We start from the raw sequence: 18,999 nt of genomic DNA on the forward strand, positions 1-18,999 counted from the left end.
TAATTCACCAAAATTCTAAGATTCATTGAAGTGGGGAGAAAATTTCATGATGAAATGTTTTTCTCCAATGCATGTTGGCTACAATTATTGGCACCCCTAGAAATTCTTATGAGTAAAATATCTCTGAAGTATTTTCCCATTCATATTAAAAAAATTTAGCACCAGGGTGACTAGGAGCATGAAATTGTCCAGCCATGACTTCCTGTTCTACAGGATTATAAATATGAGGAGCACAAAGGCCAAATTTCCTTAATCATCCATCAAAAGGAGTAAAACCAAACAATATAGTTTCGATGTGCAGAACAAGATTGTTGAGCTTCATAAAATAGAAAGTGGTTGTAAGAAAAGAGCTAAAGCATCGAAAATCCCAATTTCCACCATCAGGGCAATAATTAAGATGTTCCAATCACCAAAAAAAGTGTACAAATCTGCCTGGAAGAGGACGTGTGTCTATAACGTCCTAATACACGGTGAGAAGGAGTATTTGAGTGGCCAAAGACTCTCCAAAGACCACAGCTGAAGAACTGCAGTTTAGTTGAATCTTGGAGTCAGAAAGCCTAAAAAAAAAAATCAAACAGCCCCTACATCACCACATGTTGTTCGGGAGAGTTTCAAGAAAAGCTATGCTCGCTCATCCAAAAACAAACTCCAGTATATTCAGCTGTCAAACTCGACTGGAACTTCAAATGGCACACCATGATGATCAGATGTTCTCCGAACTCTTCAGGCATTATAGGAGAAAACTCAGAGCTGTTATCTTGGGGAAAAGAGGTTGCAATAATTTCGTGCCAATAACTGTGGCCAACGTGAACTAGAGAAAGCATTTATTTCACAATGAGATTTACTCCCTACATTCAATTGCCTTACTTCAATGATAGGATAGAATTTTGTGAATTTTTTGAATGAAAGATCAAAAGGATAAACAATGCAGATTTATTTTCACAGCCACCTTTGCTCATATTTACCAAGGGTGCCAATATTAGTGGAGGGCACGTTACAATATATTGTTTAAACTGTTACTGCCTTGAGTTATTTTAATACAGTAAATGTAAAATGCTTAAAAACGCTGTTGCTTAAAGATAGATCTAGCTCTCTTAGACATGATATATAAATATAATATATAAATAACCATTGTAAAGTTTGAGATCACAAAGATTTATTTATTCTTAAAACTGGTCTAAGTTATAGTATAAATTCAAGATTTGTTTTGTGTGAAAAAGAAACAGCTCACACTGAGAGGGTTTGTTTGTAGAATAAAAGTCTGAATTTATTCTGTTGATCTGTACATTGAACAAGAGTACTCAGACCGCAGCACACACACGCATACATACGCGCACGCGCACACACACACACACACACACACACGACTGATGTTAACCGGCGAAACCAGCTGTGCACAGGTGAGGAGTGCAACTGGTTCACGTGGAAACATTTGATTTCACTTTCCATTGTCTTTCTATCCTTGTTCTCTGTTTGAGTCCTGTGGAGTCAGACTCAAGGTGCAGTGAGGCCAAGTTTAGCTGAAATTAACCCAGGTTCAGCCTAAAAACACAGTATGAATAAAAATTCTCCACTGAGAGTCCTTTTAGTCCAGGCTTAGGCTTGATCTGTGTGCAAGTAAAGCAGACCTAACGTATGGGGAACAGGGACTGTTGTGAGAAGGAAGATCCCGCTGACAGCAGCCCTCGCTGACTCCGTGGTAAAACCAATACTAACCAGTATGTGACCATATCAAAAAAAGTAAAAAAATACCCACAAACGCAGACCTGAAAGAGAGCATGTTCACAGTTATTTCATCCGACATTCTCCATCAACGACTTTCCCCAAAAATATTGATTACTATATATATATATATATATATATAGGTTTCTAGATATTTATTCAGCAGCAAGAATAAAGAGATGACAGACATGATAAAGACACAAAAAGTTAAATGAAAATGCAAAATGTTCAGATTTAAATGCAATACGATCAATTCCCGAACTCACTCTCTGGTCTTGAGGTCAGTTCATGAAGCCCATGACATATTCGCTTCACATGACACACAATCATCAAAAACGTCTTGACAGGAAAGTGTTCGCTAACAAAATCCCACAGTTTGCCTTCAGTTGTCACGTTAAACGCTCTAAATGAATCAACTGTCTGTATTAATAAAAAATGACATGGAAACATGCGACTGATTGTATTTTCGTGGACAGACTAATTTACGTTCAGCTGAGCGGCAGGCGCTCAACACACCCGTATTTCTGAGACCGTTTTCGCTGAACTGAAATGCAAATGGGAGGCTTTGTTCCCAAACAGTTCTTAATGACAACAACAAAGAGTTTCTTTGGGAGGGAACCACTTTGGTAAGTTAAGAAAACACCCTACAGTTAACGTACTGCAAAATATCATCACCACCACCACCACCACCAAATGTAAGACTACCATGTTAGTTGCACTGTATTTCTACAGTAGGATTGACTTTCACATTAACTGCTGAGGACCACATTGCTGTGAGAGTCAACTGCCCAGTAATATTTAGGTAGATGGTTTGGATTATCAGGTTTCTTACTCCAGCATCAGGTTTGTATTGTACAATAAAGACAAGGTTATATGGCCACGGAAATATCCTGCGTGCACGGTTTTAATAGTCTGTTAATTTGGAACAGAGTACGTGAGGTAATTTGTTAGAGAGGTATGTCTTAACTCGAAATATGAAAAACTAAATTTTTACGACATGCCGGATGCAATTCCTAAGATTCTTTAATCTGATGCTTTATTTTTATCCCAAAATTCCTGCTGCTATAAAATGAACATTAACCAGTTTAATTCATGCAAAGCGGAACGACCTCCAGAAAAGTAGAAAAATTAGCACCATCTGAGGTAAGTGACACAGATTAGACAACCCATGCCTGCTGTAGCACCATCAATGGGATAAAATTGAATTACTGCACGGAAACACCATCTACTGCCACAGAAACATTAACACCGTTAAGGAAGTAAAATACGACATCTGAAATGATTCTATACCATACAGACTGATATATATCTCTGAATGAGTTTCGAGGGTGGCGAGACTGTCTTAGGAACACAGATGATGAGCAGCAATGAGGTAGGACTGTGACTCTACATGCTTGTTTTCAGACTAAGAATAACCTGAACTTGTGTTTTATCAAAAATACATTTCTTTCTCTAGTAGAGCTGAGAATATTGGTTGTTAAATAAGACTGACTCTGAGCAGGGTCCTTTATTGTAATCTTGAGCATGAAAAAAGTGTGAGCGCAACAGGAAGTTGCCGTTCTTGCTATAGCGGAATACTGGGCAGTTTTGGGAATTGCTGTGGCATGTGGGCGGGTCCTCAGCATTTGATTGACAATCTCAGAATGTAGGTTAGTGAAACAGGCCAAAACAATACTATTTTTCCCCCGAAGAACATCCGCATATTACTTTTTTTGGCATCATAAAGGAACAAAAAAACAAAAACAAATGATTTAAGATTTTTTCAAATTGAACAATACAGCCATATCCATTATCTAAAGCTTAATGCTCTTTTGATATAAAACAGAAAACAACATAAATCAGACAACGGAGAAAGGAAAAATATATTCCGGCTGTTACTTTCCTGTTGGTTTAGCTTAGATAACTGTGGACAACCTTAGCAGGGCCCATTTTTGTGCAAGTTCATATTCATAAGACTGATCACAAACTGTCCGTTGCTGAGAATTTAACTTATTTTTAACAGAACGACGCGAACACAAATTCAGATTGGACGAAACTCATTTGACATGACAAAACGTCTCCTGGACAATACGCCGAGAACAAAATGTTGATCCCTCACGTGCTTTGCACCGGACTTGCCATTTTCCAGAGGCACAGACCAGCTCAAAGCTAAGCACTGCGATTACACAACCACTGAAAGCATAGGCACCAGCCTCACCACAGTCTCCCAGAAGAGAAAAACACAGCCTCCGCGAGGCTACTGCTTCGCTTTTGTAGCCTTTTTGCCTATAAATACTGTACATGATTGTATTTAAAAGTCGGATTTTCCCTGATGGGATTCACGGGTTTGATCTCACAACTGAAGAAACTTTTAATTTTTAATTTTCCTCGGATCTTAATGCCGCCGTGCCCGAATTTAGTTTCGGCGCAGGTGCGAGGCAAAAAAAAGAAAAGAAAGAAAGCATAAGAGCAATACATAACGCTGTAGTCTTTTTCAAGGCAACGATTCCCCTAGCAAATCTACAGATAAAAAGTATGACCACACGGACCGATGATAAAGTTTGGCTGTCATTCAACCTCTGCACACCTAAAGCTGTCATTTTCCAGTATACCCGCACAGTACGTACGCTCATTATGGAACATCAAATATTCAATAAGTGTGGCAATACATATCACACAATACAGGAAATATCTACAGAAAAAAAAGAAGAAGAGAAAGACATTCAGTGGAACAAAAGAACCTTAGTACAATCTGTTCTCTCCCGTAATTACCTTAACATATTGGAAGTACGTCGCCGTAAGAAAGAAAAAAGGAATCACTTTCACAGGCTCGAGAGAATGAGAAACAAATGGCTGCTAAACTGCTATTGAGTGGCAGAAAACTAATAGCTGATTTATGATTTCTCATGAACGTCTTTTCACAAGCATTGTTAAATGTTTATGTTGACTTCTTTTTTTTTTTTTTTAATTGGCTTGGGTAAATCACAACAAAGAAGCCAACATTGATGGATTTTTATAAGTTTTTTTTTCCTCCTTAGGATTAAAGTGCTACGTTGTCGAAGATGGACAATGACTTCCTCGGAACGGAAAGGCGGGCGACGGCTGCCTCTAGACGGAAATGACTCCAAATGAAATGATAGTCTGTAACAAATGACTCACAGTGAGGTGAAATTCATAAATTGAAGCATCAAGATACCTGCGGTAAAAAATCCATGATAGTATCAATTTAAGATATGGGTTTCTGTCATTAGAGATGATGTATTCGTGAAGAGCCCTGCATTCTTTGAGAAATATAAGTACCCAGGATCTACGTTAATAGCGAAACGTCACATATACACTGTAATGATTAGAAACTATATAAGAACCAGCAAAGATAAAGACAGAATTACAACATTGTCTGACTCGCTTTTGAACCAGAAGCTTAGTGAGATAAGGTGCAGCCTGGATGCAAACGATGAAATGTTCAAAAACATGAGAATATATTCCAAATATACACTGAAATTTTCTCCCCACTAATAAATGTACTTGATTAAAACAACAAAATAAAACAAATATGAGAAAATAAAAAATAGGGAGGCTTTTGCGTGGCAGATCTGTGATCTGTTAATTCACAGTAAGCGATATGGCATCACAGTCAAGAACCCAAATCTGCAAGAGGGTCTTTTTTCTATCGTTACGTCGACAAGCCAGTGCCACACAGACTGTTTGTGATGACAAAGAACTAAAGTGTGGATGGCATGGCTCATTGTAAGTTGTCACGACATCTTATTTCCTCCCCTAATGAGTGCGCCCTCAACAGGTGGGCTGGAGCAGAGACCCTGCTGTTGGTGCGACCAGAAGAATGAGGCTAATGTGTAACTCCAGAGCACTGCTGACAGTTTTACCCTACGTCTGCACACGGCGCCTGGCATCTCTCCACACTCACACCAAAGTGCAGTTAAAGCAATATCAGCTCATATTACAATCACAGCTTGCTATAAAACGGAGAACACAGTTCCCAATGATTGCCAGCTGGAAAAAGGCCTAGCTCAGATTTCCACTTACCCTCCGTCCCAAGTGCAATTTACGGCTGGTAAAAGGTCTTAGGGGGTCTCCATCTCTGTAGACCCGATAATACAATAGCTCCTGTCCCATGGCTAGTCCATCAAGTACACTGAAATCAAATTGGATGTGCTCTTGTTGTTTACAAGAATCTTATTTTATACTTTACATCATTTTTACTGCATTGTTATCAACTCTGGTGCTTTTGTACCCAACAAGACATCTCCAATAATAAGAATTAAAAAAAATATGGCATTAAATACTCTCTTCAGAGTTGAATCAGATGAAATGTAAAGAGAAATCTGAATTACTGGGTATTTCTTCAGGCCCCAAATTTTACTCAAATTAATTTGTTTTGTTAGAATATACACTGCTATTCAAAGGCCGATAAGATATATATATTTTTAAAGAAATTAATACTTTTATTCAAAAGACTTATATTTTAAATAAATGTCATTATTTTGAACTTTCTATTCATCAATAAATTCTGAAAAAAAGTATCAAAGTTTTCACAAAAATATTAAGCGCCACAATTGTTATTAATATTGTTAACAGTAAAAACGGTTTCTTGAGCACCAAATCATCATATTAGAATGATTTCTGAATGATCATGTGACACTGAAGACTGCAGTAATGGCAGAAGAAAATTCAACTTTGCCATCACAGGAATTAATGACATTTTAATAAGTATTAAAAAAAACAAACACTTATTTCAAATTTGTAATAATATTTCAGAAATTTACTGTTTTTTTCTTTCAAAAACATACTAAAAAATCTTACCGACCCCAAACTTTTGAACAGCAGTGTAAATGACTTGAACGCGTCATCGTAATTACAACTTTTAAACCACAGGAACTTCCCAACAGGACTTGAAGGCAGTATACAGCCTAAAACAAACATAAGAAGTCTACTGATGATCGTAAAAAGTCTAAATTTAACTTTTAAGAATGATTTGTTCACCTTTTTGTGGCTTATCTCCAATCACACGCTGCTATGACTACATGCGACCTCTCCACCCCTAACAACCATCAAGAACAACAACAGACCATCAGTAGTCATCTCAGGAAAGCAATTAAGCCTAGATTGATTAATTAAATCAATCGTTCATTAAGACGACGCAGGGTGTGACCCTGTTTAAAAGTGCAACTCTTTATGTTAAGTACCTTTAGCAGATGGTCCCTGTGAAGTGACCTACCTCCCCTTAAGACTCCGACTCTAAGCCAGCATTTATGACACCTCGCAAACATCCTCCTGAAACAAGAAGACTTCTCCTGAAGGGAAACCTCTTTAGTACATTAGGACATGTTCTGACACAGAACACAAGCTGATGTGCCAAACACATTTTTCTCACACACGATTTAAAGGATCGCACCTGTCTATCAGGCATAATATCCGACCCACGCCGAGATCCCCCGTCAGAGCTTAAAAAAACCCACCCCATTCACTCACAGAATGCACACCAGCATGCTAAGGCTGTGCGGAGAGAGGTAAAACTGTCAGACAGGCTGTAAAACAGGGTCTACGAGAGTAAGAGACAGAGAGGTCTTGGGAGGGCATCAGTGGAAATCTCAATTGGCAGCGCAGGTGATTACATGCACCTTCTCCACCAGAAGTCCTTGAGGAGTAGAATGAGCTATGGTGACAACTTCAGCGCCCCCTACAGACCGTCGTAGGGGAAGTTCTCCATCTTCACCGTCTGCTGGATGAGAAGCTTGGATTCTCGTCGTTCCTCGTTCTTGATAGATTTGTTGATATCCATGATCTTTTCGCAGATGTATTTGTTCACTTTGGATAATCGCTGGGTGATCTCTGCACTGTCAGCTGTTTCTTGAGACACACGGTCGTACAGACACTCTGGAATGAAATAGTAGACTAGAAATTAGCAAAGAAAACAGAAAATGCCTTGTAATTTGATGTTTTTTTCCCATACATTTTACAAATATTTAAGTTTAACTTCTTTAAATGAAGTTTTAAGTATGATATTAGTTGTTTCTATGAAATTGTTTTGGAAGTTAAAATTTGTTCTACAATAAAAATTCTCCAAACTTGTATCAGCAGAACTAAAAATATAACCCCAACCTAATTTTAATAACAAATCTTTTTAAAGACAGTGTTTTTACCTCTGACAATTTTGAGCTTGCTCGGTGAAAGCGGTGGTTTGGGCAGGGCGTCTTTCTTCTTCTTTGTAGCGACGCCAGTCACACTGCGGTTCTTCAGGGTTTCTGTGCCCCAGATCATCACCGCCAGGTTTTTGGTGAATTTTGAGTCTCCCTGTGTCCGTTGTAGCTGGTGCCACTTCTCCTCCTCCACCCAAATCCCTCCACCCAAGTGCACCTGCAAGAGACAGACTCTTCTTCAAATATGCAGCATACACACACGGTCACTGACAAGATTTTGCTTTCACATTCTGCCACTTAAGTGCCATGTGGTCTATTCCCCGAAGTGTGTCTGAGACATGGTAGCTTTCCCTTCACAATGAATTAAACCACTCTGTTTATGGAGGATGAAATGCAAGATTCTATGTGATTCAGATGTAAGCTTGTTAACAGCTGTTTGTGTTGCATGTAGTACAGTTGTGCTCCTAAGTTTACATAAACCTTGCTGATCCTGAAAAAAATCAAATCAAATTAAAATCATATAAAATAGTTGTTTTTATTTAGTACTGCCCTGAGCACCTACAGACAGACAGACAGACAGACAGACAGCCAGCCAGCCATCCAGCCAGACAGACAGACAGATAGATACTTGAGGAGGGCGCAAGTAATATAAACCATCAGGTGGCCATCAGCCATCAGGTGGATTGATGGGCAGCTGGTGAGTAACAGCTGAGGTAATGTGCCTTCTGCTTTGTCACCCTGAGCAGTCTTCAGGCTCGGATCCAGTGGCTTTTCCCCAATGCAACTAATGTGCTTTAGGCCCTGGTCCAGCAGACAAGCTTTCACTGCTCTTAACTTAGAGGAGATTTGCTTTTCTACGGCTACCTGTCACTCAGGGCAATTCCTGTGGTACAAATAATTAATGCCGGATACGTGTGCGTATGTGTAAGGGCCTAATTTGCTTTTGTTCTTCACGCTTGAACTGAGAACCCTTTCAGCATGTAACACAAATTCCCCCCTGTCATGCGAGGCAGTAGGAAAAACGCAAAATGCGGACCCAATGTCTGCTAACAGGGCTCAAAATCACAGCAAGCGTTCTGGTTAAAAGGCCCTTTGAGACTGATGGGGGGGATGGTTGTAGAAGGGATTTCGGTAGTCAATTAGACAAACCATACACCACTGCAAAACATTAAAAGAAACACTGAATTGTGCTAACACGAGGAGCATCGGCAAAATCACTGAATTGTGTTGTTTATACAACAGTTAAACGAGTAGCTGGAATACTGCCTGCATTGAACTAATGACCGAAGTCAAGTCACATTTCTTCCATGAATAATGTTTGAATACATCCAATAAAAAATCAAGATGACCATAACTTTGGAAGGTCTCATCACAATTGACATGCTGTTATTTAATAAATATATAGAATGAGGAGTTAGATATACATAATATATACTACCATTCAAAAGTTTAGGGTTAGTAAGATGATTGTGCTGCTTAATATTTATGGTGATACCGTGAACATTTTTTCAGAATTTTTGATGTAAAAGAACAGCTGAAATAGAAATCTTTTGTTAAGATTTTGTAAAAAAGTTGTAACGGTCACTTTTGATCAACTTAACGCATCTTTGGTGAATAAAAGGTATTATTAATTTCTTTAAAAAACTAGCAAAAAAGTACCAACTTTTAAATGGTGGTGTATATATATTTTAAATATGTGGCTTAAATATTTCTGCTAAAAAGGCTAGAATAAAGTAAGGCTGGGTGTCATGAATTTTTGGGATGTTTGAAAAAGACAGTAAAACACACAGGACTACATACTTTTCCATCATTGAAGGTGTAGACGGTTCTCGGGGATGGGGAGTGGGTGGAGCTAGTGTTGGCTTCCTCTTGACACACCTCCTGTGGTTCACTGATCGGCTCCACCACCTCTGCTTTGATTGTCTGTGTGCCATTGTCATGCATCGGCTCTGTATGAAGCAAAGCAAAACACTATTCACCATTCAGTGAAGCACAATTTAACAGGAGAAAGATGAGTGTAATCCTGAGAAAGTGTTCACGGCAGAAGTTCCCTGCTCTCTAATGACAGTTTTGAATTCAGTCCAGTGTGGCCGCAGTAAGTCCTGGCCCGCTCCCTTTGGAGTGCTGCCTGAAACATGGCTCTCCCGTGCCTCAAGACAACCAGGTCATTTTAGCTCAGTAAGCTGGCTTGGTGGCTGGCCGCACTAAGCTCTAATGTATCTGTTGAGTTTTAATATCGGTCAGTGCACTGCACGTCTGACCCTAAAGAGCCCTGGCCGGTCTAATCTTCAGCCTGCTCCACCAGCTCGCTCCAGACCACAGTCTGTTCCCCCCAAACACACACACACACACAGGCACAGCAGCTGGCCGGAATACTGGCCTGAGCACTCTGGACACTATGTCCTCTTTAAGCAGCCTGTACTGTAGTCTTCATCTGAGTGAATTATCAGTCTCTGCAGCTCAGAACTATGTGGAAAATGTAATAACATTAAAAATGTTAAATTATTAGGGCTGCCAATTTAACATGCTAACTTAGTACAATTAATTAAAGAGATTCTGAAAAAAAAAAAAAAACTATGGTAAAAGATTGCCTTAGAAATAGTGCAAAAGGACGCCAAAAACGTGCGATTACTTTGATTAATTAATAACATAATTACATGACATAATTAATTACTTGATATGCAGAATATTAATTAAGTACTTGCTATGCTAAATAATTATCAAATTAATCAAATGATGAACATTTTAATTGTCTGGCAGCCCTAAAAATGACAAGAACACATTTAAATTGCTGTCTGAACATGCAGTAAGTCTTTGATCTTCACTGAATTGGACACTAAATGTGTCACTCACTATTGCCTACTTAAAGTTGACAATGTTAAATATGTTAAACTGAACCATTGCTGCTTTTGTATTAAGTGAATTTTTTTTAAAAAGCTCTATGAATCCTTAAAAAATGCTAACAAGCTAAATTGCGTTGTAAAGCAAAATGGATAATTCTGACATTAAATTCTGTTTGCATGAGCCATGTTTGAAGCGGTTACAATATAAAGTGATACTAATTAGAAAATCAATGTCAAAGTCTTTTAAGCACAAATTTACAATACAGATAAATTTCAAGGTTTAGGTTTGAATCAAAACAATGAATTTCTATGATTCAGCAAACAAATCAAAATTCTGCATTAGATCTGTTCAACGAGTTTGGTGCAAATATTTTACATTTGCACACTGTTTCATGTATCAGCGTTGGTGTGAACAGGCCTTTAGTTTGTCAAGTGTGCCGATATGTATGATTCATGCAAATCTCACCGCTGCCAAGCCTCATGAGCAGGACGTCCTGTAGGCGTCGATTGAAATCACGCAGCTCCTTGACTTCAGTCAGCAGACTGCCGTACTCCTTGAGCTTCTTGGCCTGCTGCAGCAGCTGCCTGCGTGTGCGCTCCAGTTCCTGTTGCAGGCGTCTCATTTCCTCTTCCTGCTGCCTGTAGCTGTGCACCAGCTCCTCATACAGGACACGAGGCACCACGGCCTCGTCCTGCTCTTCCTCTTCCTCTGTTGTGAGTCTGTCCAGCTCCTCTCCCTCAGTGCAGGAGTTGACAGCGTTCCTCTCCAGCCGTGCCACCACAGCAGCCAGGCTCTTTGAGGAGTTGGAACTGGCCCTCTGCTGTTCCTGTGACTGAACCTGCATAACAACATTCAGCATCTTGACCAATGCACATTGCGTACAAGTAAATAATAATATACTATTTTTGTTTTTGGATATCTATCTACCTTTCTCCAGAGATTTTAAGTTTTAACTCGCACACCTAATGAGAATTTTTCAGTTCACAAAGATCCACATAGATTTAAAGAGCTAATTTCATAAGTAATCTAAATTTCCTTGATCTTTTCAATTCACTGAAAATGAACAGCACAGCACTGTGATGTCACATGAACGCATGGACACATGACTCTCCAAACAGCTTCTCGCTTGTAGCTCATCGTTTTTTGTTTTAATGTGTGTGTATATATCTTTTTAAATGTATTACTATAGATTATAAATAACAAATAATCTACTCCACTTTCCCCAGTGGTTTAAAATGTTAACGTTAAGTGATGAGGTTAAACTTTGATGTTTAGATCAAATCTGTTTCTACTATCCAAACTTGTAGGGCAGAGTTCACCAAACCTGAACTTTAGTACACAAAATCCTACTCATATGCTTGCATTCACATGGGTATGAATGGAGGAACACAACATCTCATGTGACTTTCCTTTTATAGCATGGTTGGAAGAAAATAGAACTCAAAAAGCTGGACTGCTTTATAATGATCAAACAGTATCAATACACATGATAATACCTACTGATTTTATTGTATACAATTTAAACTAATAAAACTGATAACTAAAAAAAAATATCATACGGGCCAAAACATTGCTATCCTTTTAAGATTTAATAAATGTCACTGTAAGAGCTGAACTGGCTCAAGAAAATTCAGTTCTGTGCTGAACCAGCTCATATGTTCTGTGAAATGAAAACTAACCAACTCAGTTTATATTAAACACACTAAGTAATTAGGGTGTGAACTGCAAGAGCACACCAAAGTGAGTTGTAAACTTTAACGGACTGTACAATTAAGAAGACATGGCATTAAAAAAACAACAACAACAAGCCCATGAGTGAAACACATGGCCTTTCTGGTATCTAGCTAACCAGCCAGATTAAACATGTTCTAGTATTTTGTCTTGCTTTGCTAATAAATGTCACTGTAAGAGCTGAACTGGCTCAAGAAAATTCAGTTCTGTGCTGAACCAGCTCATATGTTCTGTGAAATGAAAACTAACCAACTCAGTTTATATTAAACACACTAAGTAATTAGGGTGTGAACTGCAAGAGCACACCAAAGTGAGTTGTAAACTTTAACGGACTGTACAATTAAGAAGACATGGCATTAAAAAAACAACAACAACAAGCCCATGAGTGAAACACATGGCCTTTCTGGTATCTAGCTAAAACTGCCAGATTAAACATGTTCTAGTATTTTGTCTTGCTTTGCGTGCGGACTATAAAATACACTCTTAATATCAGTAAAAAATCCCTGTTGCGCCATTCTTGATCTGTCCACATGTTCCCCATCTACAAATCCAGACCAGTAGCAGCAAGCCTGCAAATGTCTTAGTCTCCCAAATCTTAAAACCTTTCTTAAAAACATGTATACCGACCTTTTTATGTCTAAGGGGCACTCTCTCCTCGCCAAAATGATTCTCCACTGTGTTCCTGTTGGACATCTTGGGTATTTTCATCTTCTTTTGCATAATACTGTGCTCAAATTCCTCAATGCTTTCTAAAAAAAAAAAAAAGAGGGGAAACAAGTCAGAGACGCAAATATTTCATTTCTTTGCTCTGGAATGATGATATGGTTAAAACAAGGACACATCAGCAAGAGAAACATTTTATGAGTTTGGCATTCTCCACTGTGTTCCTGTTGGACATCTTGGGTATTTTCATCTTCTTTTGCATAATACTGTGCTCAAATTCCTCAATGCTTTCTAAAAAAAAAAAAAAAAAAGAGGGGAAACAAGTCAGAGACGCAAATATTTCATTTCTTTGCTCTGGAATGATGATATGGTTAAAACAAGGACACATCAGCAAGAGAAACATTTTATGAGTTTGGCGGAGAAGCTTCCCAGTAACCTTGTAATGACACAGATGACTAGCTATTGTTGCAATAAACTATTAATGGAGCGTTTAACTTTGCAGAGTGACGTTGACTGTGCAGCATCAATATGATTTTGACAGGCGGGGTCGTCACAGCTGTCAACGTGTGATGCAGTGTCAAGTACCCAAGGCCACTTGGAGAAGACGGACCATATAAATGTGCCTACCTAACCCCTTATCATGTCAAGTGGAAAATGCCCTCAATCATCATTCTAAGATCTTGAATGTTAACTATGCATTAAAAGTTCTACATTGGCCAGGTATGAGAGATAAGCCTCAAGGTCGGCCACAACAGATTGCAGACTGCTTAAGTTAAAGCAACTATTTAAAAGCTGTACTGGACTCCAGACTTCTGTTCCCTAAAGAGATCAGGGTTGTAAGACCAGGTTGAGCCACACATGTAGATTAGTAATGTATCTAAATAGACCTGGTTGAAGAGTGGCAGGAGTGAAAGTGGTTGGAGGTTTTCATAACTTGAGCTGAAGCAGGAAGTGTCACCAGCACTGATTTAAACCACACATACTACTCTGACAAGTTATAATTTAACAGTATAATATGCTGACGTAAGGTTTCAAGCAAACTGAAGGGCGTAAAAATAAAAACGACATAAAATATGCCTTACCTGGCTAGCTAATGTGACGACAGTAACATAGCTGGTAAAGCTAAAAACTACAAACGTACACTTTTTGGTTATAATATCTGCTTTTCAGTATCTTTATTAGTTTAAAAAGACTACAGTGGTTTTATTCGCGTTTAAGCACTTCTGCACCGCCGATAAATGAAGGAAGCGTTAGCAGCAGGCTAACCATCGATTAGCATCCTGAGCCTCTCTCTGCTTTAAACCCCTCTTATCTTTCGTTTCTACTTTCACGAACTTATTCAGACGTTTTCGACACGCGTTTGTATTCAGATTGCTGGGCTTGTCAAGCACAGACACCATTACATCTCTCTGTAACACAAACCCCGCAATCACTATGAGCTAAAAACACCAGAACAATCACGACGACATCAAACCTTTGACATATTCTCCGTCTACATCCATTTATCACATCAAACACTCATGGTTATATCATTAATCTTCTCTTAACACCCCAATGCATACGTGTTAAAGCATGCTCATGTCAAATTAAAATGATAATTTGTGTGGTAACTTCATATTACGCCATAATTATAATATAAAGCTTCACAAATGATGTTTCATGCTCATGAAAATAAGAAAATATGATTTATATCAAAGTTGCATGACATTTCAGATGATCCGTTAAGCTGTTATATACCGTAGCGTTCTGTTATTTATGGAGGTTATTATTATAACGTTAGTTAATAAGAAGAGAAGAGCAGAACTCACCTGCCAGGGCGAGGATGTGTGCTTTGGCAGGCTGGCCTGCGCCTCTCAGCACCACATACACCTTCTGATCATCAAAATCTCTTTTGTGCACAGGCTGGAAATCTTTCACGTCTGACACAGGTAACGCGTAGCACATATCGTCCTCCAAGAAACGCACGAAAGCGTACATTATTTTTGCTCTTTGGTCCCTGATCTTTGGGATAGGGCTTGACAGTTTCCCTCAAAAAAGATATTAAAAAACACATATAAACACAAAGAGGGGGGAGACCGTGGGGAGGCCTCTGCGATTGACTGCTTCTGTCTGGCTGGTGCGTATCAGTTGAGGAAATGCAGAGCCTGGTCGCCACAGACTGTACTAATCAAAACAGATGTGACGAGAGGTTTATTTTGGGGGTTAAAATGTAGTTGGCCCTTAATTATAAAAATAAATAAATACATAAATAGTAATAGAAAAATATTAATAATGTCAATAATCATTGCAGTTATAGTATAAAACAGGATAGTATATCATCGTCACCATTAATAATAATAATACATTTTTCTATAATACGATACATTTAAATTCCAGAGGGAGTTTCATAATTAGTATAATACAAATATGTAAATAAAAGATCAGTTGTTGTTGTTATTGTTGTAAAAGTCTGTTAAATTGCTAAAAAGTAATGACTGGTATCAAACAGGTTTCCAATATCAAGTTACTTTACAGACAAATTTATCAGATTTAATGACTAGAGCTGTTATATAATTGTACATTTATCAAAGTGTAGTGCTCCCAGAATCATTTGTGTTGCGGCAAATTGCTTAAAGAGACTTCTAAACAGCTAAGATATATATATATATATATATGTGTGTGTGTGTGTGTGTGTGTATGTATATACAGTATGTATGTATATATATATATATATATTTAAATATACAGGTGCATCTCGATAAATTAGAATGTCGTGGAAAAGTTAATTTATTTTATTCATTCAACTCAAATTGTGAAACTCGTGTATTAAATAAATTCAATGCACACAGACTGAAGTAGTTTAAGTCTTTGGTTCTTTTAATTGTGATGATTTTGGCTCACATTTAACAAAAACCCACCAATTCACTATCTCAACAAATTAGAATACTTCATAAGACCAATAAAAAAAAATTTTTAGTGAATTGTTGGCCTTCTGGAAAGTATGTTCATTTACTGTACATGTACTCAATACTTGGTAGGGGCTCATTTTGCTTTAATTACTGCCTCAATTCGGCGTGGCATGGAGGTGATCAGTTTGTGGCGGTGTGTATATATATATATATATATATATATATATACACCCACACAGGTGCATCTCAATAAATACACAACACATACACAACGTCTGATATTACACACAATTCTGGACTTTTATTGGCTATATATATATATATATATAGCCAATAAAAGTCCAGAATTGTGTGTAATATCAGACGTTGTGTATGTGTTATCACTTTTGAGCTGTTTAGTCACAGAAGTCAGTGCTTAATTTGAGCCGGATCCTGTTCTGGAAAATGTCAGATTTTGGATTTTTGCATTCTGGTATTTGTTTTTAAAGATCTGGCATTAACAAGTGCATTAGATCGTGACAGTGCATGCCTGCATTGTAGACACAGCGATTGTGGTCTTGTTGATTGGTGCTACTGCTTAACCCACTCTCTCCACTCTTTTTTGAGCAGCTGAACATTTGGAGAGAGTGTAATAATATCAGAAATACCAGAATACCAAATAAAGTGAAATATTATAATGCATAAACATTATAATCATATAGTTCCCCTCACTCCAAAACAAACCATTTAAATGTAAATAGATCAAGAATGAAAAAAATATATAAAGCTAAAGAAACCAAAACAAAGCGAAACTATTATTTATAATGTAGACTAGGCTTCATGCGCGTTCGCATATCCACGGGAAAAAATCATCCTCTTCACATGCGCAAAAATGCGCTTGGCATAACAGCAGCTGTAGACCAGTTATACTACGGATTCTTTAAATTGATATGTTTGGCTGACTGTATTTTATTTTTTATAATGAACACACTGCGATGGCAAGTTTGAATTGTTATAATATATGGTGTCTGTGCGAGGCGCCGGCGCGATCAAACAACATTAAATACTCCATTTTTGGTCATACAGATAAGATTAAGACAACCCGCAAAGTGTTAAAAAAAGAAATAATAATAATAAAAACGAACACTAGCTTCTCTATTCTTTTTGTATTCTAATTATTTTCTTTTTATTTATTATACAATCATTTTTGGTCATACAGATAAGATTAAGACAACCCGCAAAGTGTTAAAAAAGAAATAATAATAATAAAAACGAACACTAGCTTCTCTATTCTTTTTGTATTCTAATTATTTTCTTTTTATTTATTATACAATTAACTAAAAGCAAAAAGGCCTCTAACACTAGCATGCTCTATTCTTTTTCTATTCTATCTGTTTTCTTTTTATTTATTAGGCCTATATAATAATACAAAAAAAAACTTGCTACGTATGTATTACGTTAAGCTGAGATTTGTTATAGCACTTGCGTATCATTGCTCTTTTGTTGGTTTTGATTGCTTCTATTGTCCTCATTTGCAAGTCGCTTTGGATAAAAGCGTCTGCTAAATGACAATGTAAATGTAAATATTTACTTTTATTTTTGCACACTCGCAATAAAAAGAACATTTGTGTTTTTGTAATTAAGCAAACAAACAGGATGCGCAGTTCTGTCATCTCGGTTCTCGGTTTTCTTTCCGTGAACTTGTTTGCGGATCGCCGCGCCTCACATCTGTTAATTATTTATGTCAGATATATTTCACATATTTATACCTTTTCTATATAGATTATGATTGTATTTTATTTTTATGGAAACAAATTTTGTTATTTTTAATGTAACTTAAATGTAACATTACGTAACATTTTTAATGTGATTTTTTTTATTAAAATATCCAAAAACCACTAGAATAGTGTAATATATTTTGCTGACTTGTGTACTTACATTATCCCAAATGTTTCAAAGAATGTTTAAATCCAGAGAAATAAGCAATTTTAACTAGTGACACGGACTGTGTCTATAGTGTCATCGTGTCGCCTGCCAATGACGTCATAACCCCTCGATTTCCGGTTTTGTTTTGTAGAAAACATGGAAACACCAAAGACGCTTTAATATGTTGTGCGTTTTAATAGACTGACAACCGCACAGAGTAGCATTATAACAGAACTTTCAAATGTATCTAGTATGATAAAACAGCGCTGCTTTTCCCCCCTCACATATGCACGACCAGAAGGAGCGGAAGCTGTCGACTGTGGCATAATAAAAGCTCCGCTGCTTTCGAGCCGTGTCACGCCCGTTCAGCGGCCTCGTTTCGCTTCGATGACTTTCAGCCTCACCCTGCTTCATTCTACTACGTTACTAAATCATTAGCTCATCCATGAACATGATTTCTGCCCGAGTCCCGTCGGATTGCATCGGCTGTGGGGATGAAGACCACAACTCCCATGATTCCACACTCAGTCACGGCGTCATCAAACTATGCCTTTGTTTCTTTGTTTATTTTCAATACGCGCACTCTAGCGACGAAAGTGACATATTGTGCCTTTAAATCACCCTGGCGACCCATTTTTGACCCAGGGTTTGAAAACCTAGGCTGTATAGTTAGGTGCATGCAGAAACTTGTGAACGATGCTCTTATAGTTGTGTCATCACCGTTTAGAGACGTCATTGAATGTTCCGGGAAAACTTGTTGTATTGTTAGTGTCGGTCACGGCGCCTTTTAACTTCTGATTTGGATCCGGCAATGTTTCATTTACAAATTAAGCACTGACAGAAGTATAATAGTGACCATATTTAATAGTATTTTGAACCATGCCATACACTTTGAATATAATATTTATTTATTTATTTGTGGGAGCAATTGTTATTGGATGTTATAATAGATATTAAATTGTCACTTGCTATTAAAAGCATGTTTCAAAACAGACCCGATCCAAGTCCATTCTAAGAAATTTGATTCGGTTCAGCAGACCCAACATGGAATTACTGTGGGATGAATGCTCCCATTGTTGCAGCTTTTTGATTTGCACTGGAGATTCATC

At 37.8% G+C, this 18,999-nt stretch overlaps 1 protein-coding gene across 2 annotated transcripts in view; it reads right to left on the reverse strand.

The window, feature by feature from the left end:
• bend5 (BEN domain containing 5) overlaps positions 1-15,245 on the reverse strand; it is a 48,739-nt gene extending 33,494 nt beyond the window's left edge. The window contains exons 1-6 of one of the 2 annotated variants that reach the window (XM_016290505.1): positions 14,906-15,245; positions 13,062-13,183; positions 11,169-11,541; positions 9,660-9,808; positions 7,863-8,076; positions 6,703-7,596 (exon numbers count right to left, since the gene is read on the reverse strand). In XM_016290505.1, coding sequence (XP_016145991.1) covers positions 7,400-7,596; positions 7,863-8,076; positions 9,660-9,808; positions 11,169-11,541; positions 13,062-13,183; positions 14,906-15,074 — 1,224 coding nt within the window. In that variant the 5' untranslated portion in view covers positions 15,075-15,245 and the 3' untranslated portion in view covers positions 6,703-7,399. Of the gene's footprint in view, positions 1-1,913; positions 5,855-6,702; positions 7,597-7,862; positions 8,077-9,659; positions 9,809-11,168; positions 11,542-13,061; positions 13,184-14,905 lie in introns of those variants that run through there. The other variant, XM_016290504.1, reaches the window with a different exon arrangement.
• Between the last annotated feature and the right edge of the window lie 3,754 nt (positions 15,246-18,999).

This window comes from Sinocyclocheilus grahami, unplaced genomic scaffold (genome assembly GCF_001515645.1).
Source record: "Sinocyclocheilus grahami isolate Dianchi unplaced genomic scaffold, SAMN03320097.WGS_v1.1 scaffold259.1, whole genome shotgun sequence".
Lineage (NCBI taxonomy): Eukaryota > Metazoa > Chordata > Actinopteri > Cypriniformes > Cyprinidae > Sinocyclocheilus > Sinocyclocheilus grahami.